General features: G+C 45.0%; 1 protein-coding gene across 1 annotated transcript in view; it reads right to left on the bottom strand.

The window, feature by feature from the left end:
* Positions 1-3,595: 3,595 nt before the first annotated feature.
* Positions 3,596-25,000, bottom strand: part of camk1b (calcium/calmodulin-dependent protein kinase Ib) — a 41,439-nt gene continuing 20,034 nt past the window's right edge. The window contains exons 3-12 of the mRNA XM_084440497.1: positions 15,124-15,255; positions 9,834-9,908; positions 8,569-8,707; positions 7,886-8,012; positions 7,553-7,628; positions 7,181-7,293; positions 6,197-6,275; positions 5,978-6,065; positions 5,228-5,372; positions 3,596-5,043 (exon numbers count right to left, since the gene is read on the bottom strand). Coding sequence (XP_084296623.1) covers positions 4,940-5,043; positions 5,228-5,372; positions 5,978-6,065; positions 6,197-6,275; positions 7,181-7,293; positions 7,553-7,628; positions 7,886-8,012; positions 8,569-8,707; positions 9,834-9,908; positions 15,124-15,255 — 1,078 coding nt within the window. The 3' untranslated portion in view covers positions 3,596-4,939. The remainder of the gene's footprint in view (positions 5,044-5,227; positions 5,373-5,977; positions 6,066-6,196; positions 6,276-7,180; positions 7,294-7,552; positions 7,629-7,885; positions 8,013-8,568; positions 8,708-9,833; positions 9,909-15,123; positions 15,256-25,000) is intronic.

The following is a 25,000-nucleotide window of genomic DNA, read 5'->3' as shown; positions in this document are numbered from 1 at the left end:
TGAACTTGCACTTCCTCGTCGCAAATTCTGATATGTTTCTCAGCCCCCAGTTGCCGGCTGACGTCAATATCATATCATATCATCATCATATCATTCGCTATAGCTCGAATGCACACAGGTCGGAGGTAGGTATTTTGCCACTTGCGACTTGCCAGCTCCGACCACAAACGAATGCACCATAAGAGGTACGGCCCTAGGAAAGAAGAGACCTAGAAGGGGACCAGCTCCATAGGGAAAGTCCATCTTCCCCAGACCCACCCATACTCTCCACTCACCCCACCTCTCATGACTCTGCCCATCACTCCACCCATGCTAAATACTGCATGTGTACTGCTCCTTTCATCAACTTCTCTCCGTCTCCTGCTCCTGCTAACAACACCTTATGACTGTGTTGTCTGTCTACTGCCTCTGGAGTGAAGGAGACACTTCCTGGTCCTGATTCTGCTGACAGCAGGGTTTATCTCTAGCCAGCCCAGAGAGAGGAGAGAGGGAGTGGATGGAGAGAGAGGATAGGGGGAGTGGATGGAGAGAGAGGAGAGGGGGAGTGGATGGAGAGAGAGGAGAGGGGATGGAGCAAGGAGGGGAGAGGGAGGGGGGTGGAAAGAGGGTGAGGACAGGTGTACAGAGAAAAGGAGAGAGGGATTGGGACAGGGAGAGGAGAGAGATTGGCATTGGGGAGGAGGAGAGGGGGGGCAGAGAGAGGGAGATGAGAGGGAGAGGGAGGGGGTAGAGAGAGGAGAGGGAGTGGATGGAGAGAGGAGGGGGATGGAGAAAGGAGAGAGGTCGGGGGACAGAGAGAGTCCACCTAAAGTCAACAACATGCTGTGCATGGACATGTGCTGCATCCTGGTCCTCCAGCTGTCAGAGTACACAGTAAGCCTTCATGAGGGACATAGACACGCAATGCATAGACAGGGATGTTTTAATATACGATCCATTTACAAATATGTTCAAAATACAAATCATTGGCTTTGATGCTGAGCAAAATTCCATAGTTAATATTCAACAGCCCATGATGCATTGCATCCATATATTAGTACTATAGATCAAAATAGCTTTTACAAAAAAGGCTTTACTTTATAGTAAACATAGTTTAAGTACATACATATTCATTTAGACAACACACAATTCAACTCTTACAATTCATTCAAAAAAGCACAAACAAAAACACAACTAAAGACACAAGAATAGTCTATTTTTTGTGAGCTGTTTTGTTTAGATTAAGGAGAAATTAAGTACATGCACACTCACCATCACGCTTTTCACAACCCTTCTTATTCATTTTGCATATCAAATTCATACCAGTTGAGGTAAGGCTAACATATCTCCCTGTGATGTGCAAACTACTTTGGATCAGAGGGTAAATACTACTGATATATTTTGAATCTTAGTCTCCATTGTCCAGTAAAATGAAACAATTTGAATGTTCATACAGTATGTGAACCAAACTTCAGCTGCAAGATATGTAACACTCCCTGGAAGTACCTTTACATAACTTCGTTTTCCCTCTCTCTGTTTCATCAACATGAAGGAGGTTAGCCACAGGGCAGGGCACACTCATGGCACGTGTGCAACTCACATCAACCAATGCTATGTAAAAGCATGCTTAAAACCAGAAAGAAATAACTGTTTTTACTACAGTACATTTTTACCACATCAAAATGCTCAAATAAAATAGAATATCCACCCAGTGAGAATACAACATCAGTCTCAAAAGCAGCATTTTATACTGTTCACATGTCAAAAGGTTCTAAGAAATTACAAAAAAAGGAACAGGTAAGCCTATATAGATTATAAAAGGGCTGTTACTGACCCATGGGATGATTTCTTACTCTACCATGACGTATTTAATAAAAGAGAGTCATGTATCTAAGTGTTACATCTGTGTATACTGTATACAATACAATTTGTGGTTGCACATATCTTGAGCTTCACCATACTGTTCAAACATTGGATATAATTTTGCCCTTCAGGGGAATTCACTAGCATGAACACCATAAAAACAGAAAACAAGAATACACCATGAAATCAAATGATAGGATTATAGCGAAAGCATATTGTAGGATGATTTGTCCTTTGGACTTTCTAAAATAAGCAATAGATCACCATTCACCACAAACTTTAAAAATATCAATGAATGCAAATGCAAACGTATTTAAATCATCTGCCACCTGTTCAGAATGTCACTACAACCCTCTTGCATTCAAACTTCTCAACATACAGACTTGGCTTTCAGCATCTTAACCTCAAACTCTACTTAAGTGTACTCACTGGCTTTCTGCATCTTCACCTCAAACTCTACTTAAGTGTACTCACTGGCTTTCTGCATCTTCACCTCAAACTCTACTTAAGTGTACTCACTGGCTTTCTGCATCTTCACCTCAAACTCTACTTAAGTGTACTCACTGGCTTGTCAGACTGAAGATATTCTGCTATATGGAGAATGTCCTTTTCCAGATTTTGTCTCTAGAGGTGTGTTTGTACATTACGTTTAGGTGTGGCTGCTGTCTCCAGAGCTTATCCCAAGTTAGTTCTGTTGGTATGTGCTTTAGCCAACTCTTAATCATGGCGTACAATGATGGTAATATGAATTGGCTCTGTGTCAAAACTGTTATCCAGGGTTTGTAGAGTAGAGCTCATCAGGGCAGCAACACTTTGTGAGTCCCTCTAATGTGAATGTCTAGATAGTGACACTATAATACACTCAGTAACAATTAACCAATTAATCAATTAACATAATTAATATCAATAAGCATTACGTCACAGTCTATGATCACCTTTTACACCAGCATACAGCACACAGAAGCTACTGGAATAGTGTGCTGTGTCAATCAGTGTACTTTGAATGCAGGCTATAGTGAGTGTATTTCAGGTTCTGTTTGATCACACCTTGACATCCTTTTCCAAAGGCAATCTCAGAGCTAACATATCGTATCAGTCGAAGCAAATCTTCAAATGCATTGCGTTAATCAATTGATTCATGTAAGATCAGCCATGTTTCTCAGGAGCAGAGGAAGGAAGGGGATGTTAAAGATTATGCTTACAGGGCGTTCAGTAGTATGCTTACACAGCCTACAGTAGTATGCTTACAGGGCGTTCAGTAGTATGCTTACAGAGCCTACAGTAGTATGCTTACAGAGCCTACAGTAGTATGCTTACAGGGCGTTCAGTAGTATGCTTAGAGCCTACAGTAGTATGCTTAGAGCCTACAGTAGTATGCTTACAGGGCCTAGGAATGATCACATCTGATTTCAAGCCCCAGTCTGACCAGAATAAAGATAAACCTAAGGCTACCCTATGGGCCAGCACACAGTCTACTATCAGACTAATGCCGTAGGTGGGATCTTGGAGATGTCTGACCCAGTGTGTGTGTGTGTGTGTGTGTGTGTGTGTGTGTGTGTGTGTGTGTGCGTGCAGACGGTTTGCAAATTGAATATGCTAAAAAAAAACGTAAAAAAAACTCCATATGTACAAAATAAAACACACAGCATGAGTTCCTGATGAAATATATAATAGAATAATAAAATAAAATAAGAGACAATGGTGTGTATATACACATTCCTTTAATTGACTTCTCTCTGTACAGAGTGGAGAATGGAGAAACAACATAAAATGAAGAACTCAGAGTCAGTAGGAGGACAGAAGTATTTACATGTTGACAGCTACATCTACACCTCTGGTTTCATCTACTGTATACATCCTGCGTGTAGTTAAGTAATGGCCAGATTTCAATTTGGTTTGATGTAATATCTTCTCAAATCAAATGCCAAGGCTCAACTGTATTGACACAATCGTATTTCGTCCTCGGTGTGAAGAAGTAGGTTTCAAAACACCAGAGAGTAACATTAAGCCACATCCAAGTCCTTTCAGGAATGGCAGTGTATGCATTCATCTCCCTGGCGAGATTACACTATTAAACTGGGATACAGAATCTGGAAACAAAATATGGCCAAAATACACCTGATCATTTAAATAAAGGTCTTGAGTGTTGCATTAATTGTAGAGATATAAAAATACACTGTATCAGACAAAGCGTGACCAGAAAATAAACCTGTGACACTGTACTTTCTATCCTAAAAGCACAACAGAGAAGAGATCTCAGTGCTGATTTAGTTCAATACAGAAGAGATGTGGGGTAGAGGAGAAAAGCCTTCATCCATTAAAAGCCTGGAAGCCCAACACGCAAACTTTATAGTGAAAGTGATAGTTAGCATTACTGAAAAAGGCCAGCCTTAAACGTGTCTGGAGAGATTAGGTGAGGTTGTTCCAAATTAGTTTGTTTTTCTGATTCAATTAAAGCTTCAAAATTCCATGATTAAATTTCTCTCTCATCAAAATACAGTAGATAAGAGTATAGGATCTGGGTTAAAATGACAAGTTCCAATTCACACTGTTCTATGAACTCCATATCATACAAAAAATACCTGCTGAGAATGTCACTCCATTGCAAAGCTGACATCTACTGTACTGGATCAATATGACATGATGGTAGTAAAAGCGTCGACTGATGAAAAAACATCGGAAAAAAAAAAAAGACGAAAAAGATGCATGTTCCATTAAAATGAATGAATAAAACTGTCCAAGCTCCCCAAAATTATCACCCACGCTACACGTGGGTATCTATCGCTCCTCTCCTTCCTGCTCTCGACTCTCTCCTCTTTCCATCCATTTCTTCTCTTCCACCACACTCACTTGTTCCATTAAAGTGACCTCCTCTATTGGGAATATCATCATCAAGTTTGTCCTCCCTCTTCTCTTCTCCCTTCCTTCCCAAACAGGATTCGTTACATGTGGCCTCCCCCTGGTGGCAGGAGGTTGGAACAACGCAGTGTTCCTGGCCAGACTGGGGAGTTGATTCTCTGGTATCCAGAGGCTTAAATGGGACAGTCATAGGTGGGTAGTTTGGCCAGCGGCGGTGCCCCGCTGGGGTGAGCTGGGATCAGACCTGGCTGGCGGGGTGGCAGCGGTAGGTACAGTTAGAGAGGGTGTCACGCTCCGCCCCTCCGTCTGCATTCTGGGAACAGCCCCCCTCGCCCTGGGACTCTGGGGAGAGAGAGAGAGAGAGAGAAGGAGGCAGGGTGGGGGGACAGAGAGAGAGAGAGTGAGGGAGGGAGGGAGAGAGACATAAGAGTCATAAGAGTAGGCACATCAGCACCCCATACAGCATGTAGAGCATATCCACTTGCTTCTCCCTGTGCTCTTCCCGTTCACCGCCGCCCCCATTAACCTGGGTGTTCCTGGCAGTCCTCTGGCCCCAGCAGCTGGGCACCGCAGGGGCTGCTGGGTAGGCCGGTCTGGCTAGGACCCTCCTGACTGGTCCCCAGCTGCAGACGCCTCATGTGACGCACCACCGCCGTGGCGTTGAAGGCTTGCTGCGGACGGAAGAGAGGGACGGTGAGGATCAGACGGTTCCTGCTCCACTCTGCTCACTAGGTGCGTTTACATAACGGATATTTTTCAATCTGGTTGATTTCAATCTGGTTGAAGATTTCAGCTTGAGCGTATACACGGGATACAAAGTAAACTGGTTGGGTGTTTACATGCGCCAACGAAACGAATGTTTCGAATGCGCACGCAGCCCTGAGTGATTGCATTACGATGGTTACAAACAGCTGATTACGGAACTGTCGAGCGTACCTTGATTAGTCAAGTCTTGAGCATGCGCAAAATGAACGCAGAACGCAGCATCAACCCGTTTCAAGGTAGTATACATGACGGACCAAACGGTTTCGAAAAGGTTTAAACTACCTCCTTGAAAGCGATTGGAATTTCAATCGGGTTGGGGCATTTCAGTCGGATTGAGGTGTTTATATGACATATTTTCAATCGGTTTGGTCTTCCAAATAATAACCAGGATTCTTTCCAGGTTAAATAAAGGCTAAAGAAAAATAAAAACAAACCTATTTGAAACCGATTCAAACTGTCCATGTAAACACACCTACTGTTAGAGGACGGTTCAGAAGGAAGGCCGACTCACCCTCCACCTGCTCTTGGCAAAGTTCTTCTTGATCTGGGCACTGACAGACTCGTGGATGTTCTTGTCGAGGGCGGTGTCACCAGCGATCCTAATATGGAATGATACAGTAGGGATCAAGCCTCTGTGTGTGTGTGTGTGTGTGTGTGTGTGTGTGTGTGTGTGTGTGTGTGTGTGTGTGTGTGTGTGTGTGTGTGTGTGTCTTAAGATGTTATACTCTACCATGGGTGCTGCAGGGCCTGATCACATGTGTAGCGTATCCTAGAGTCTTTCTCCATCAGGTGGACGATAAAGTCTTTAGCTACAACAACCATACAAACACACACAGTCAGAAACCAGGGACTCGCTGTTCAATTCATATCTCACTTCACCTCAAACACTGGAACTTATTGAAGTTAATCTACTTGTGAATTTAGGTTGAGTTTAATCGTTTTGCTTCAGAAGCGCGATAGTGACTGACTCATCAAATAGGGACAGGTTTGGGACAGATTTCTAATCCCCCAGCATGCCTCAATGTTCCCTTATCCCAAGGGCTCTAATAATCATCTCAAACTGTTTCAGATATTGCTCTGTGTCAGTGACTGGATTATAGCTGAAGAGTCTATTATATGGCTAATCTCAAGCGCAGAGAGGCTCAAAGCAAAAAAACAAATCCATAAGAAGCGAGGATGCTGACAAGGAAAACTTACAATGGCTGCATGATGTGCATTAATATAGCCTAGCTAAGATCCCAGCCTCTCGTATGGGACGGCAGAGTGGAGTATTGAGTTTTTGAGGCTAAAGCCGGGCTCAGACTACAGGATTTTTGGGGCCTATTTATCCCCGATTCACCCCTCCCGACAATCGGAGGAGAAATCTGGTCTGGAACGTTGGTCGGGGCCGATGATCGGCCCAGATGATCTTGTAATGTGAGGGGTTTACAGATCCAATCTTATACCTCCCGATCGGCTCGCAGTGTGTGCTGAGCCGTTATTTTCAAATCTTGCCGTGTGTGCTTGTTTGAGATGCGCAAGAAGAATATCTGTTAAGATTCTCCTTATGTGCGTGATGTAACCCGATTTCGAAATTGGTTAGGATTTTAAATATCCTGTAGTGTGAGCCCGGCATTAGACACATTTTCTCTGGGTCAGATAGGAAACTAAAGTCAGATGTACAGTAGATGTGCTGAACCCTCCCCCTCTAGGGGGCGCTAGTACTGTACCCCACCTGAGTCGGAGATGTCGTCCCAGTACGGAGAATCAAACTCATACTCCGCCTTCAGGATCTGCTCAAAGAGCTTGGCGTCGTTTTCGTCGTAGAATGGTGGGTAGCCACACAACCTGGGTCGCAACAAGAGCGCAAGGGCGATAGTTAAATGATGTGCTGATTGAGAAATGTCTACATTTAGTGGTTCCCCTTAGTTTTTTCTCTGTGAAAAAAAATCTAGTCCATATACAAGGTAGCAGATGATTGTTGATTCTCTACTATGAGTATGATAGTATAATAGTATAATATACAATATATATATATATATATATATATATAGTATAATATTATTATGAGTTAAGTAAGGAAACAGGGAAGTTCTCAAAGTCTCACAGTATGTAGGCGATGACTCCAATGGACCAGCAGTCCACAGCCTTGCTGTAAGGTTTCTGAGCCAGAACTTCAGGGGCTGCAAGACAGTACAAGACAGAGAGAGCGAGAAGGAGAGAGACAGTGTCTCATTACTTCATTGCATGTCATTACACTCAAGGCCTGAAGCAATAACTGTTCAAACCATCATGCAGACATTGGCAACTGAATATGGCCAATCTCCTATGAAGTTTGGACATTACTATTTCACCCATAATGCACTGCAGTTCTCTTGAATGGATAATCAGATCATACTACAGTGTTCCTCTGGTCATGGGTGTTGTGTGTCCACCTTACCCACGTATCCTGGCGTCCCACAGGCGGTGGACATGACGCTGCCAGAGTCTTCGATCTTAGACAGACCAAAGTCGCTGATCATGATCTTGGAGTCCTCGTCCATACTGTAGTACAGGAGGTTCTCAGGCTAGAAAAGAGGAGAAGAATTCAGACTTCTTGAAACTACGCTTCACTCACTATGAAAAACTGAGACACACTCACTGCTCTGTGCTCAGTGAAGACACAAAAAAACAGACACAGAAGAATACACAAAAGTGCATCCATGTGTGAATGTCAAACACACATGCATGTACGCGCGCACACACACACACACACACCAGGGGAAATTGGTAGTCTTATATAAGTATCAATCTCTGTTCACACTCCAGTAAACTGCCTGTAATTAGCTCATGAGAGGAGGAAAAACAATTACTCTAATTAGGACAAGCTCTTTTAAAGCTTGGAAGAAAATAGTTGGCAAGAGTACAATTTTACATCCAGCACTCACTCTTGACCTCATGTCAAAGTAATGAATATATTGTGATTTAAATATTTTCCAAACCACTACTGTAGTGTAGGTCCAAACTGTCAGGTACGGACAGGGACAACTGCAACCCTTACAATCCACTCCTGTACACAGATCCACTACACAAGTAGGGACATCACAAAGGAATTCAACCCTGAGCCTTGACCCCTTGGCTGACCTTGAGATCGCGGTGAACGATGCCCATGTCATGAAGGTACTTGACAGCGCTGAGGATCTGCTGAATGAGTTTACTGGCATCCCTCTCCGTGTAGAAGCCTTTCTCCACGATCCGGTCAAAAAGCTCCCCACCAGACACCCTGACCACAGACAGACACATCAAGGTTTTAAAGTCGCACTGAAACGGACGTTTGAGATCATCTAACTTCCGTAGTTTGACGTATTTCCGATGCAAACAAGCTATGAGAGTGGGACATGCGTTTAGAGGAATTTGATTGGAACTTTGACAAGTGGACGGGTTTTAAGAACTTTAGACAGATTTGATAGAAGGATAGCGTTGATTGACGGGTGGATGTCGTGAGATTATTGGCCTAAAATCTAAGGTACCTGTTGTCGTCACTGCACGTGACCTACCGTTTTCCAGGAAGTAAGAAATTATATACTTTGATATAAGATTACAACAAAAGTAGAATTTTGTAAATTTTTTGGCATACATCGTTGAATAGGTGAACACGATGACTAATTATGTGAACCAAAATGGGACAGAATGCTTTTTTAATTTCAGTGCGACTTTAAGGTATACCTTGGCGAAGGGACATTGTGGTGAAGTCTAATGATTAACCGTAATCTCAGCCTTATGTACACTTTACCACCACTAGGTGGTGGTATTGCTTAAGCCAGGATACAGTTTGTACACTGTGTTTGTAATGGGGTCCCCATTGACTTCAAAGAGAGAATCATTCATTGTTGTTTACATGAATAACATCACAGGAGAAAATGTCCACTGTTGCTAATGTAAGAGGTGTGAGGCAGGCAGAGCACTCTGAGGGGGCTGTTCACACACCTGCTCCAGAGAGGGAGACTACACCTCAACAACACACTTATGTTTATGGATATACCCACTACTGTTGTGTGTGTTACAGATATGCTACAGAGAGAGAGAGAGAGAGAGAGAGAGAGATGGAGAGAGAGAGAGAGAGGAAGAGAGAGATGGAGAGAGAGAGATGAAGAGAGAGAGAGAGAGATGGAGAGAGAGAGAGAGAGGGAGAGAGAGAGAGAGAGATGGAGAGAGAGATGGAGAGAGAGAGAGAGAGAGAGAGAGAGAGATGGAGAGAGAGAGGAAGAGAGAGATGGAGAGAGAGAGATGGAGAGAGAGAGAGAGAGATGGAGAAAGAGAGAGACTGGGAGAGAAATAGGGGAGAAAAAGAATAGATAGAAAAACCGCAGCACTCCCAGACTGGTAGAACAAGAGGGTTGAACACTCACAGTTGCATGACAAGGTAGAGGTGTGATTTACTCTCAAAGATGTCCTCCAGAGAGACAATGTTGGCATGTTTAATCCTAGAGAGAGAGAGAGAGAGAGAGAGAGAGAGAGAGAGAGAGAGAGAGCGAGCTATTGAACGGTGACAGGGATCCCCAGGCGAGTAAACAATCTAGAAATGTACTTCTTCGAGTGAGATTATATTGATACAGTACTTCTACGGTATCAGTAACATCAGTAAGTAACACATATACTGTAGAACAAGTATCACATAGTACAGTGAGGAGCTGCATAAGTATTTGGAAAAAATAATTATAGACTTTTTCACAAGCATCTCAGAAATGTTCTCTAAAGTTAGACTTCCTGTCGCTAGTGCTCCCAGAATCCGTGCAGCGGCACGCAGATCTCTAATTGGCCGAACGGCGTGTTCCGACGCCCCCTTGAGACTGGTTGGCGTGGTGACACGAGCGAGCAGGTGAGTCACCAGCTCTGGAGGCGGTTCGCTCCCAGCAGCCTCGTGATCACCCACCTAGAGCACTTCATCTCACTGACAGAGACTGACGCTGCCATACATTCACTCTCTCTGTCTCTCGCCCTCTCTCTCTCTAACACACACACACACACACACATTCCATACTCCTCCTCAGCACCGCCAATGAGCAGCATCACACATTTATGACAGCATGAGGGACAAAAGCACAGCAACAGTGTGACTCCTCCATCACTCACTCTCCTCTCTGTCCCCCTGTTTCTCTGTGGTCTCAGTTCATACTGGGCTGATCGTGGTTCATGGAGGAGAGGGTTGAGTTCATACTGGGCTGATCGTGGTTCATACTGGGGGAGAGGGTTGAGTTCATACTGGGCTGATCGTGGTTCATACTGGGGGAGAGGGTTGAGTTCATACTGGGCTGATCGTGGTTCATGGGGGAGAGGGTTGAGTTCATACTGGGCTGATCGTGGTTCATGGGTTCATGGGGGAGAGGGTTGAGTTCATACTGGGCTGATGGTGGTTCATGGAGGAGAGGGTTGAGTTCATACTGGGCTGATGGTGGTTCATGGGGGAGAGGGTTGAGTTCATACTGGGCTGATCGTGGTTCATGAGGGAGAGGGTTGAGTTCATACTGGGCTGATCGTGGTTCATGGGTTCATGGGGGAGAGGGTTGAGTTCATACTGGGCTGATCGTGGTTCATGGGTTCATGGGGGAGAGGGTTGAGTTCATACTGGGCTGATCGTGGTTCATGGGTTCATGGGGGAGAGGGTTGAGTTCATACTGGGCTGATCGTGGTTCATGGGTTCATGAGGGAGAGGGTTGAGTTCATACTGGGCTGATCGTGGTTCATGGGGGAGAGGGTTGAGTTCATACTGGGCTGATCGTGGTTCATGGGTTCATGGGGGAGAGGGTTGAGTTCATACTGGGCTGATCGTGGTTCATACTGGGCTGATCGTGGTTCATGGGTTCATGGGGGAGAGGGTTGAGTTCATACTGGGCTGATCGTGGTTCATACTGGGCTGATCGTGGTTCATGGGGGGGAGGGTTGACAATGCTCACACAAGGTCAAGCTGCTCCATTCTCCAGATCGCAACAGATGTTCAGACAAGACCATTCCTTCTGTGTGAAGACACTAATTCATGTTTAACCTATAGATGGGTGGGTGAGTGAATGAATGAATGAATGAATGAATGAATGAATGAATGAATGAATGAATGAAATGAGTGACAATCAGGAGAACTAGTGGACATGACATCATGAGAATCACCTGCAAGAGTGTGCTACAGTTTGTGCTACTTATTATCCCCACGGTGCCTCTCCTATTTCTGTAGGGTGCAAAGCAGGTGGTTGTTTGGCTACTTTTGATTAAATATGATAACATAACGATAACAAATAATGTAGGGAAGCATAGATAAGGAGTACAGTAGGTGGCCGGCACATTCCTATCCTGAGTGGACCCTAGATAGAGCTTGTCCTGGCATATGAACAACAGCTATCATTTACAACCCATGCCAAGGTGAAACAATTGAGTTAAGATGGTATTTTTGTATATAAATAAGCTGTTCCTTATTTACAGTATGAATTGGTTGGTTTGTGTGTTAAAGGTGCCACAGACAACTTTTACATTTTGCGACGATCGGCGGCCATTTTGCCAAAATGTGCCTATGCACGTTAGTTACTTCGTCTCATGTTAGCTACAGTACATTTATGGCTTATGCAAATCGTATAATCATACCCAGTGAAGACGGTAGAAGACATCATTTGTGAGGCTATAAGGAAATAAATGCTGATGGTATCATTTTTCTATAGCCATTATGTGCAATCTACATTTATTTCATAATGATATGTTAAATCAAAAAAGCAGCCTGTGTAACCTTTAAGTAATTCTTGTTTCAGCACTGGAAGCAGGACAGGCTTGCAAATGAGGCTAAGGTCCTCAATTTGATTTCCCTGCTTAAAGAGAGGACCAGTAGAAATGTACCAATATTAGGTCAGACAGAGGGAAAGGCTGGCAAGTCCTCCATCAGAGTATTTGGGCCGACGGGAGACCAGTCTTCCATAAGTCCGGCAGGCAGGCAGGCAGACCAGGGCGGGGGATACTGACGTAGCACACCCTGCATTCTACTGCCATGAGACGGGCTGGCTGAAATGTTGTCTGTTCCACAGCCTGTGGATGACGGTCCAGACATGTAACCAAGTGAAAGTTTGCTGACAGACGTGACCAGATCTATATAGACTAGATATATCACGTCCCTACATATTCTCCTTTAAGGAGAAATCACGTGCGTGGCTAGAACGGACCGGCTATCATCAGGGCTATGTTGACTGGGCAGGCACCGACGCTGGTAACAGCCAGGATGAGTACACAGACACTGTGTCATCACACATCCGCTTCGTCAAGAGCGAATGTGTTCCAAACCGCACCCAGATCAAATACAACAACGACAAGTCCTGGTTCACAGCCGGACTCAGGAAGTCCAGGCTGGAGAAAGAGGAAGCACGAATGAGTGAAGGAGACTAAACAACGCTACTCTGAGAAACTCCAACCCCAATTCTCAGATGGAAATGCGTCCCATGTCTGGAAAGGCCTCAGACAGATTACAAACTACAAATCCCAGATCCCCCCCTGGCCCCTGATGACTCACGCCTAGCCAATGACCTGAACGAGTTCTACTGCATGTTTGAAAAACAATGAGTCCCCCCTGTCCCCCACACTCAATAGCCACACCAACCCAGCACCCCCCACCCCTCCAGCAGGGGCCCGGACCTCTCCACAGCTGCTCCCCCCTCCCCTCCACGGGAAAAACTGCCTCTCACCATCCTAGAGAACGACGTGAACCTTCTCTTCAAGAGACAGAACCCCCGGAAAGCGCCTGGACCGGACTCTGTCCCCACCTCCATGCTGAAGTATTGTGCTGATCAGCTGTCCTCAGTGATCTTCAACACCTCACTAGAGACATGCCATGTTCCAGCCTGCTGTAAGACTTCCATCATCATCCTCATCCCTAGGAAAGCAAGGATCACTGGCCTCAGTGACCACAGACCCGTCGCCCTGACCCCTGTAGCAATGAAGCTTTTTGAGCGCCTTGTTCTGGGGCATCTCAGATTCATCACAGACCCTCTCCTGGACCCTTCTGTAGTTTGCCTGCAGAGCAACCAGGTCAGTGGACGACTCCGTTAACATCATCATCATCATCTTCATCCGCTTATCCAGGGTCGGGTCGCGGAGGCAGCAGCTCCAGCAGGGGGCCCCAGACATCCCTTTCCCTAGCAGCATCAACCAGCTCTGCCTGGGGAATCTTTAGCCGCTCACAGGCCAGTGCGGAGATGTAGTCCCGCCACCTAGTCCTGGGTCTACCCCGCAGCCTCCTCCCAGCCGGACACGCCTGGAACACCTCCCTAGGGAGGCGCCCAGGAGGCATCCTCACTAGATGCCCGAACCACCTCAACTGGCTCCTTTCAAAGCAAAGGAGCAGCGGCTCTACTCCGAGTCTCTCCCGGATGACTGAACTTCTCACCCGATCTCTCAGGGAGACCCCAGCCACCCTCCGGAGAAAACTCATTTCAGCCGCTTCGACTCCGTTAACATGGCCCTCCACTTCATTCTCCAGCACCTGGAGTCCGCAGGCACCTACGCCAGGATCCTGTTTGTGGACTTCAGCTCTGCCTTCAACACCGTCCTCCCACTCACTCTGGAGGGCGGGCTCTCCCAGATGCACGTGCCCGACCCCACCTGCAGGTGGATCACAGACTTCCTGTCTGACAGGAAGCAGCACATGAAACTGGGCATGTCTCTCTGACTCCAGGTCCATCAGCACAGGCTCCCCCCCAAAGCTGTGTTCATTCCCCTCTACTCTTCTCCCTGTACACGAACAGCTGCACCTCCTGCCACTAGTGGGTCAAGCTGAGGCTGAAGGTGACTAAGCATGTTCTTCTGGGGAATGGTGAGAGGAGCAAGAGGGAGATCAGGAACTAGTTCTTGGGTAGCCTACAGCCAGTGACGTAATCCAGCATCTGTTTAACACTGTCATTATGTGTCGGCCATCTTATGTGGAGCATCTGGACTGAGGGAAGCTGCATCCTCTGTCTGGTTCTGACCTCATGGTAAGTTAGCAGGGACACGAGTTGGCTTTGTTTTCAGGTTCTGAGATGAAGCTGGGGTATTTCAAACTATCTGGATGTCGTCTTGACTCCTAAATCGAGAAAGAAAGGAGTCTTGCGACACAAGCTAAAACAAACATACCGCACTGAAGTTCATAGTCCAAGAGTGACCTCATCTGGTGCGAACTCAAAGCAACTCTCACCTCATTTTCTTTTTCTTTTCTTTAAAAAAAAATCTCGATGCTGTTTCTATTTCTGTTTCCATCTTCATGTCTCTTTCTCTCTCTCTCTCTTTCTCTCTCTCTCTCTTTTCATCCCTCTCTTCATCACCCCATCCTCACATCTGGGTGGGCCTCTGTATTTCCTGTAACCCAGGCAACAAGAGATCTATAAATAGCCTATGTGGCTTTAGTTCAGTCATTTCCGGCATGGCCTCTATCTCCCCACTTCGAGCATACTGTTATTACTGAGATTGTTGTCAGATGTCACTATTCTTTGGCTCTGACATTGTCACAAATGTACAGAGTAAAATGACCTGCATGCCTTAATAGGAATGAGCCTACCTGCTACAAAATACACTTATCTATGCACAGACACTATAGATTATTTGAGTTGTAGGCGCGTGTGTGTGTGTGTGTGTGTGTGTGTGTGTGTGTGTGTGTGTGTGTGTGTGAGTGTTTTGATGGAAAAAAATGTCACTCACTTGTGTAGGACAGCTATCTCATTCTCAATGCTGTTCTCCTTGCCCTCCAGGGCTTTCTTGGGGATGCACTTGATGGCCACTAGTTTCTGGGTCCTCTTCTCCTCCGCTAGAACCACCTCTGAGAAGGCCCCCCTGGAACACAGAGAACCGGGGGCAACCAGTGAGACCCAAGACATAAGCAATCGATCACATACTGTATGACTGATCCAATGCTTCATGAATGAATTTATCACACAGTAGCTGTGTTCGGAATCGCTCCCTCGTTCCCTCACTCCCTATTCCCTATATAGGGTTCACCATGTAGTGAACTACCTAGGGAACGGAGAAAATGTAGGGTACATGCACTGTTCCCTGCAAATCAAGGTGAATTGTGGGTAATAAATAGTGGACTATATAGGGAACGAAAATTCCGTGGAGAATTCGGACACTACAAACAAAATGGCTGACGCCCTATATAGTGCACTATATACACAGCAACACAGCAAGTGTTTAACAGCGCCCCATCCTCAAACCTCCCCAATCCCCCAGGCTGTTACCCTAAGGTAACAGGGGGCTGTAACCTTAAGGTAACAGTGGGATGTACCCTAAGGTAACAGTGGGATGTACCCTAAGGTAACAGTGGCTATAAAAGCACTCCAGGTTTGGGAGGACAGAATCCACAAGAGGATCCAGAATGTTCAGAAACCACCAGCTGAACAGAACTTTCCCTCCCACTCACTTTCCTTTATCTCTCCTATGAAGGAGTTCTGAGAAAGTGGACAAGTAACATGCAGGTTTGAATTGGCATTCATTAGCAGTACTATTTCAAGGTAAAAGCAGGGTGTGATTGGCCAAACAAAACAAACCTGCCTAAACTTTTTTAAAGATATTTTTTAGGGCTTTTCAGCTTTATTGTTATAGGACAGTTGAGAGAGACAAGACGTGGGAGAGAGAAGGGAGGACATGCGGCACAGGACCCGAGCATCGAACCCGGGTCCGCCACGCAAAGGACTAGACTTCATATGGGGCAAAGGACTAGCCTTCATATGGGGCGCACCTTACCAGGTGAGCTACCGGGGTGCCCCAAACCTGCATAAACTTGATAGTAAAACCATATAGCACTGCTGACATGCACAGAAACCAGCACTGCAGACTAGAAACACAACACACACGTACCACCACAGATATTTACCGACTAAATAATCCAATCTAGTGTTTCCTGCAACAGCCCAGATTCAGTCTAGGACCCAGCCAGGGTTGGTTGTGACCCATGATATGAATTCCTGACCCGCCATTAAGACCGTTACCGACAGTTACAGTCACAGGGAACCGAACCAGCACCACATTTGTCAGATAAACATCTATGGAATGTAGCTCTGGGGAAGACATAGAGAGGGGGACAGGAAGAGAGCATGCCATCATGTTCAGGCTCCTGCTGTATATGAATGCAGATGCTTTGTTAAAGCATAATAATCTATGATTATTCATGAAAATGCACTTTTACCATAAAAGGCCGGCTCAACCATTTGGTAGATGTTCATAAAAATAAAACGGTGTGGTAAAAAAAATAAAAATAAAAATTGTTGTTGTTATTTGTGTCCCAATTAACTAAAAAATGCGAATAAATAAATTTTCGATAGCAGTTTTCTTGGTCTGGCTATTAAAGTTTTTGTATTTTTTTATTTTTTTTCGTTTCCTCTTTGACAGGTGCTGTAAATGCAGTAACACCTGAGTAGCCTAGCGGCCCGTTCCACTAGCATACTGAGTCACAAGTCCCGTGTTATCTGTGTGGCTGTGTGTGTGTGTGTGTGTGTGTGTGTGTGTGTGTGTGTGTGTGTGTGTGTGTGTGTGTGTGTGCGCGCGCATGACTCCAGTGACGGCGTCCAGCTTCTCCGGCTTATCTGGTCCTGATAGCAGCAGCGCACGGTCAGGGAAGAGGAGAGCAGGATCCAGAGGAACTAATCTAGAACATGACAAGCTGCTCGGCGACAAGCCAGCGTCTGAGGAAAAACACTATGTAACTGAGGGACTGCAGCCTTTACTCTTCACGATGAAGGACACAACACACAACACACATTTACTGTAAACTGTACCGAGGGGGCGTGGTGTTAGAAAGGGCCTCTGTGCCAGCCCGGTGGCTCCACCCACGTCCAATTGGGAACAATCCCACTCACACACCTGCCCCCCTGGTCAACCTCGTTAGGAGCGACGGCGAGTACTGTGCTTCTCCAGTGGGTAATAGAGTCAGAGGAGCAGCACAGACCTACGTAGAGCTGAGTCAGGAGCAGAGGGGCGGACTGGGGAAATAATTCAGGTCGGGCAATGCAGCCCCAGTCAGCCCACTGATCTTGCTACCAGCCGGCAAGTTGTTGAACGGGGGGGGTTGGTGCTCGTGAGATTTGCTGAGCGGGGGGGGCCTTTACGGCCATTTACAGCAGGCCGGGCCAGTTAGCGCCGGGAATATCCCCTCTGAATATCTCACTCACAGCAACCAGGCCGGCCCACTTGTGGACCGGCCCATCGGGTTCCGAGCGTCCCGATGGCCAGTCCACCATTGGTCAGGAGCCAGAACGCTACTGGTTACTGAAGTATCTATCTAGCTGAGGGCAGGAGTCAGATCATTCCTGGTTGCTGGAGTATCTATCCACCTCTCGTTTGGTTCGCCTGGTCAGGAAAGATCCGGAAGACTTCATTAAATTCAGTTAGCGCTTATCCGCTTTGTTTGGATGCCTGGCTGCCTAAGGAACCCTGGCCGATGCTTATTGATCGCATATTGATCCCTGTGTTTGAGTGATTGTTTTGTTTTTTGAACGCCGTTTACATTTCACCTCATTTGTTTTTTTGTAAAGATTTATTTTATTTTTTTTAAGAAATGTCTGCTTTATTATAGGACAGTGTAGGTGACAGGAAAGGTGGGAGAGAGAGGAAGACATGCAGCAAAGGGCGTGGGCCAGATTCGAACCCACACTGCTGCAGAAAGGACTAGCCCTTTACATGGTAAGGGCCCCAGTCCATTGAGCCACCGGGGCGCCCCGTGTTTGAATGATTGTTGGACTCCCTCTGAGTCACCACCCCTCATCTTGTGTTGAAACTAGGACACGCTTTAATGACGACTGGATAAACAGAAAGGAGGGAAAGTGTTTTTTTTTGCTTGTTTGACAAAAGTGGACACAGGTGTGACACAGATGCTGCACAAGCACCAGTGCTTCCATTTTGAATAGGTGGAAAAGGTGTACACAGAAAGTAATCTATTTATAACTACGCAAAAACAGTATCTAACACTTAACATCACCAACTCGGGGCCAATCACTGTTACTTTAAAGTCGCACAGAAAGGGAAGTTGGAGAACATCTTGCTTCCGTACTTTGACCTATTTCCACTTGAAACGGGCTGCGAGGGCGGGACATACGTTTAGATGAATTTCATTGGAACGTTATCAAGCGGGCGGGATATTCAACACTTGAGGCTGCAGAGTAGTTGATGTTTTGATTGACAGGGTGGATGTCGTGAGATTATTGGCCTAAAATCTAATTTATCTTTACACTGTAAAGGTGTTTTATCTTCCATCTTATTTTCCTGCTTTTTGATTATTTTATGTCTATTTTTTATTTTTATGTGAAGCATTCTGTTGTAAAGCACTTTGAGCTGCATGTATTTGTCTGAAAGGTACTATACCAATAAAGTTTAGTAGTAGTTAGTAGTAGTGGTAGTAGTAGTAGTAGTAGTAGTAGTAGTAGTAGTGGTAGTAGTAGTAGTAGTAGTAGTAGTAGTAGTAGTAGTAGTAGTAGTAGTAGTAGTGGTAGTAGTAGTAGTAGTAGTAGTAGTAGTAGTAGTAGTAGTAGTAGTAACTGCTCTTTCTAAGATTCTCTCTTATTCTCCAAAGCAGTTGGTGATTCCTAAACCTTTTTTGCATTGTGACCACTGACCTACACCCTCTCTAATGTTCTCCAGTACCCCCAAACAACACTAAACACAACCCCGTCTCAGGCCTCAGCGTCGTTTCTCCAGCCTACAGGGACTGATGGCGAATGGAAGGCATTCTGCACAGACTCAGTGACTCTGGGCTCATCTCCAACTGGGTAGAGGAGGGTCACCAGTTCACATTCCACACTAGGATCTGGAGCAGTGGACATTCTCCATCCACCCCCAGGAACACCAACCACACTAGCGATGGTAGAGAAAAAGAACCCCTTTCCCTCCTCATACCAGCACTAGCTGATCATGATGTACTTAGCAGGCTCTACCGTTACTACTTAATTAATCAAGAGGTTACATACAGTAGCTGCAAGTACAAGTACTTTGTGATCAAACAAACTAATGGAAAAACCTTTGTGCCAACATTCCAGAGCTACAGTACATCCTGTCATATGGCAGTTTGTCCTGTTGGCTCAGATAACTCTGCTTACTCAGACACCACAGTCAATAATGGAAGATACACTGATGTGTTTGGACAGCATGACTGATAACGCTCCTTTATTACCTTATTAAACACGTAAATCATTTTGCCAAATGAAACTGATACCTTTGTACGATACGTTGACGGAAAATATGACGCTGGATGCTGGATATGTAAAAGGAAGAGAGTGATGTGGTTATAGTTTGGGGTTTGGGTTTCATGTAAAGTGGGTTCGGGCTGAGAACTTGCACGGTAAACGCCCCTGTTTACAGAGATTAACCTAAGAGGCGGATGTGCTAATGATGACTATGGGACCCAGGTCCAGGAAGAGGAGTTATGCCGCCGCCACATCCTGGTCAATGATCCTGTTGATCAGCTCTTCCCAGGCCTAAGACACAATGTCACCGCCACCATCAACGCAGTCCACCATCACAGCTGTTTTCCGACGTGGCAGACAATTCCAACTGAGCCTCCTGTGAGATTCTATATCTGCTAATCCACAGAGTCAAAACAGTCAGCTGTTTCTGAACAACTAATGTGTCAATATTCTGGAAGTAGCTGTACATCAGAGGCATGTTACTGTATGAGACAGTTGAGCCGAAGGCAAATGTTCCAGTCAAGCTGAGGCTGTGGCTCCAGGCCTCCAGAGAGAGGGGTAAAATTAGACTAATGGCGCAAGATTTACTGAGCCGTCACGTCTGTGAGATAGTATTCATAACACGGCATTCCTGTGATTTAAACAGCCACGTCTACTCTCTCCATGTTAATGCCCTCGGTTTGTTTTCATATTGAGGGTGGCGGTTGATATAGTTGCATTCTAAGCTTGGTGATTCTAGATATGTATAGTACACACCAGCCAATCACATACTGAACAGCAGGCTATACAATATCTACAGTCACTGTGGCCTCCGGCCTCTCTCTCCCTGTCACCACTCAGGGACCGAAGGGACATGGAAATCCAATCAGGCCTCAATTTGGTGAGGGCCTGAGAGAGAGCAACACTGACGCACATGCTGTAATACACAGTATCAGCTCCCCTGTCACACACACACACACACACACACACACACACACACACACACACAGGTCACACATGCCCCACAAGCTCATACAGTAAGAACAGGAAAGTGTAGTAATTCTTCTAGGCCTATAGGCTGAAACTAGGCTACATGCCATACAAACTGCAGCAGAATAGTAGCTAGGTCTTGTTTGTTCATTATGGGGCTGCTCAGAGCTCGCTAGAGCCCCATCATGATATCTCCAATGTTTAATCATCTTTATTATTTAATATAAGATTGCTTTTAACCTCTGGAAGGAACGTGGATCTACAGGCTGAACTAGAACTTGCTAAGTATAATTTTCTTACTATAATAGGACTATCGGCCCATGGTGTTGTTTTGTTGTTCTGTTTAGCTAGTCTAAATTACATCATTAAAACATATAGTCCTTATATAGTCTCAATATACATATATTGATAATATTGATCATATTTTTCTATTGGAAGAAAAATATTGGAACTGATCTGATGTGTCTAGGTCAGTGGTTCTCAAACTTTTTCATCCACGGCAGCCCTAAATTACATTCTTAGTTTTCACTCTCAGCACCTATGGTTTGTGGCTTTTTAGCTTTGGCAACTAATTTGTCCACTAAAAAACTAGCCTCTTGTGCTTTTGTCAAACACAGATATCTTAGTTAAAACAAGAGCTACCCGTTTTATGTTTAGATGGATGGATGGATGGACACTTTAATGATCCCCGTAGGGGGAATTTGAAAGCATAGAATTGTCCAAAATGTTTTGGTAAGCTGAAGCATTAACATTTCCCTCCACTGGAACTAAGAGGCCTAAGCTATCCCCAGAAAAGCAAGCCCAGACCATTATCCCTCCTCCACCACAGTTGGCACAATGCAGTCAAACAGGTCTCGTTCTCCTGGCATTCACCAAACCCAGACTCATCCATCAGACTGCCAGATAGAGAAGCGTGATTCGTCACTCCACAGACAACGTTTCCACTGCTCCAGAGTCGAGTGGCGGCCTGCTTTACACCACTCCATCCGATGCTTGGCATTGCGCTTGGTAATGTAAGGCTTGCATGCAGCTGCTCGGCCATGGAAACAGGGTTTGTGAGTTGCTGTGGTTCCTAAACGCTTCCACTTGGCAATAATAACACTTACAGTTGATCATGGAATATCTATGTTTGTAGCGGCGGAGTGCATGTCTACTATGAGAGAGAGCATGAGTATGCTATTAACAAGGGCAACTAACCTACACAGAGTTAATCATGGACTTGATTGCACACTATGACAGTAGCAGAGGAATAACTGGTAAATCAGCCTGCCACTAATAGTGGTCAGGGATGGTCAGCAAATCACACATGGACAATTGATATATTATTGTCAATATCTCCCATGTCATGTGACCCAGTGACTCCAAATCAATATCAGATATAGTACCACACTGGAGAAATAGGACACAGCTCCCTTTATTTGATTTTGGTGCACGTTCTATGTCATATTCATATCTTAATGGAAAACTCATCATTTCTATTCCACTAGAACCAATCAGGGGGACAGAACAGCAGTTAGAACGCAGTCCCTGTCTCCCTGACTGGCCCGGTTGTAAATGCAATCTCTGGAAATTGTTCTAGATAATTGGAAGGCCAGACTGATCTGCAGATAGAGACAAAAAGCAGAGTCTGCAACATTTTATCAATTTGGAGTATTAGTGTGCAACAGAGACAAACACAAAATAAAAATGCCAATGCCTCCCATTGACCGTCCTGTCCTTGATTCTTGAGTCACAAGCCTCCACTGGTGTAGGCTAATGATTAAAAATGGTTAGGTTGATTTGTAAAGCTGCAGTTGTAAAACGAAGTGTGGAGAAAGGTCTGGCTATTAAACTGAGACTATTAAAAGTAATCAAGCCTCGCAACACGGACCAATACACCTGGTGCATGATAATACATAGGCTATAAAACAAACTTTGCTATGCGCAAATTGAGGTCTAGTGATTAGCAAGCTAGATAATCAGACACACAAACTACCCCTGGGATTTTAATGGTGGAATAAAATGTTAAATTACCTGTTTTGTCACTTTTGTTCTTTTCCTGATGTGACAAGGAAGCTTCCTTAGTTTAATGCTGTTTTAACCTGTAGTCGTACAGATGCTAAAAATGACTCCAATCATTATAGAATACTGGTTGTTATCGCCCCCCATCTGTGCCAGCATGGACCCTAGCAGCTCTAAGCAACACCCCGCCCAAGTCACCAGATCAGAGCTCGTCATATTAGGTGACCTTAACTGCCCAGCAAACATTTTGACGTCGATCAGCCGTCTAATCCACGTCTAATCCAGACGTCGATATCGGATCTGCTGAAATATATTGTGTTATTATATTATATATATATATATTGTAATTCAGTGATAATTTCACTATCATGTAACAATCGGGTCAATATGAAGTCAGGTCATGATGTGACTTCATATCAACCGGATTCTGACATGATAGTGAATTAGAATATCTATAATATATAATATAATAACACAATATTATATAGTCTTATAGCCTATTCTAATTCAGTTATCATTTCACTATCATGTCAAAATCGGGTCAATATGAAGTCAGGTCCTGACGTGACGTCGTCTAGACCCGTATCCTTCGACGGCCGTCGAAGAAATGTTTGCTGGGTGGGACATGCTCAAGCCACCTGACAAAGTACTACAGCACTCATCTTTACAAACCCCCCCATGTACCAGTCTGGGTTTGTTCTGCAATGATTATTAGTGACCACTGTTTCATTGCCTGTGTTCGAACTAACTGCTCTGTTAAATAGCCTATCCTGATCAGCCTTAAACGAATCATAAAATACTCAAACCTTTTTACATGACCAGGCCCATGTGAAATGGAGTCAGCCTGATCCCCTCTGCAAATGACACATGACATTTGTTTTGTGACCTGTTTAGTGCTATTGTTAGTAAGCATACCCCTGTTAAGAACATAAGACACAAGCACATATTGTAGATTGAAGACTATGGAGCCTTGAACAGAAAACAATGGACCAATCAGCATTGAGGGGGTGTGGCTTCTATAACATGGACTTGCTTGTCACAAATACAGATGTAAATGGTAAATGGACTGCAGTATAGTGCTAATCCAAAGCGCTTTACAATGAAGGCCTCTCATTCACCCATTCACACACACACCAATGGCAGCAGCTGCATGCAAGGTGCTAGCTCATTGGGAGCTATTTGGGGTTCAGTGTCTTGCCCAAGGGCACTTGGACAGGAGCTGGGATTCAAACCGCCAACCCTACGATCATTGGATGACCTGCTCTACCTGCTGAGCTGGTCATGGAGACGCAGTGCCCAAAGTGTAACCTAGTTCGTGCCTTGTTCTCTCCGAGCCTGGCGCTGAGCTGCGCATGTGACATGGTGCAAGCCATTGGAAATAATGGGTTTCAGAGCGCAGAAATAATGGGTTTCCTGCATTTTCTCCAGGAAATGCACATTTCTAATTGTATATGCAAACTGTAGCCAAGACTACAGTATGAATAAAGTCTACAATACGGCTAAATTCACACCAAGTGTATAGAGGAGTTATCAGAGTAGAGGACTGTACCTGTATGCTATTCATAAGTGACTAGCGCTGCAGTCATTATGTCACCACATGCCTGATAACCTAGTTGCCCCTCTATAAAACAGCCTTCTTCCGAGTCACTAGACCATGCAGAAGCTGTAAAGACTCGACATACTACTGCACAGTGTTTGCCATAACCAAAGATATAGAGACAAAGTTCAAACATTAGCAGTACGTATATCTGATCTTACAACACACCAATGCTGCCTCACAAAAGGGTATTCACCATACATGGAACGGACGAACATTTGAATAATCTATATTTACATTCGGATTTCTATGGGACATAGAGGAGAATATTGTCAGGAAATGTTTTCAGGCTGCTTAAAATAAAGACTTGTTGCTTAGTTTCCGTAGCTAACGGCAACCCCGTGTGGTGCTCTCTCTCTCTCTTTCTTTCTCTCTCTCTCTCTCTCTCTCTCTCTCTCTCTCGGATTTTCATTACTTTGCTGTGCATCAAAGGAATTCAAAGTCTAACACACAACACACACACGACAAACAAGTGAGCTCACAACGTACTACCCACACACCAAAGTACTACCCACACAGATAAGCATACAATCAAGCATACACACACAATATACACTAGCAAAACCAACACAGCGTCTTTAACACAGCAAACACCCACTCAGTCGCACACACACACACACGCACTAATGACTGCAGTCTTCCTGGTCCTACGGAGCGCTACCTGGCTAAGATGAGAGCATTTTGCTTCTATGTGCAACACTAGGGGGCTGAACTTAGAGCTTCTCACTATGCTCCCACTGGACATGGACAACCTTTTACAGTATAAAACAACAGATCACACCCACTTCTGACAGCGTACCACCTTGTTCTTTCTGTTACCGTGTACAAAACCAAATTG

The sequence above is a fragment of the Borostomias antarcticus genome (genome assembly GCF_949987555.1).
Source record: "Borostomias antarcticus genome assembly, chromosome: 7".
Lineage (NCBI taxonomy): Eukaryota > Metazoa > Chordata > Actinopteri > Stomiiformes > Stomiidae > Borostomias > Borostomias antarcticus.
The sequence above is the reverse complement of the archived record's forward strand: the minus strand, read 5'-3'. Positions and strand labels throughout refer to the sequence as shown.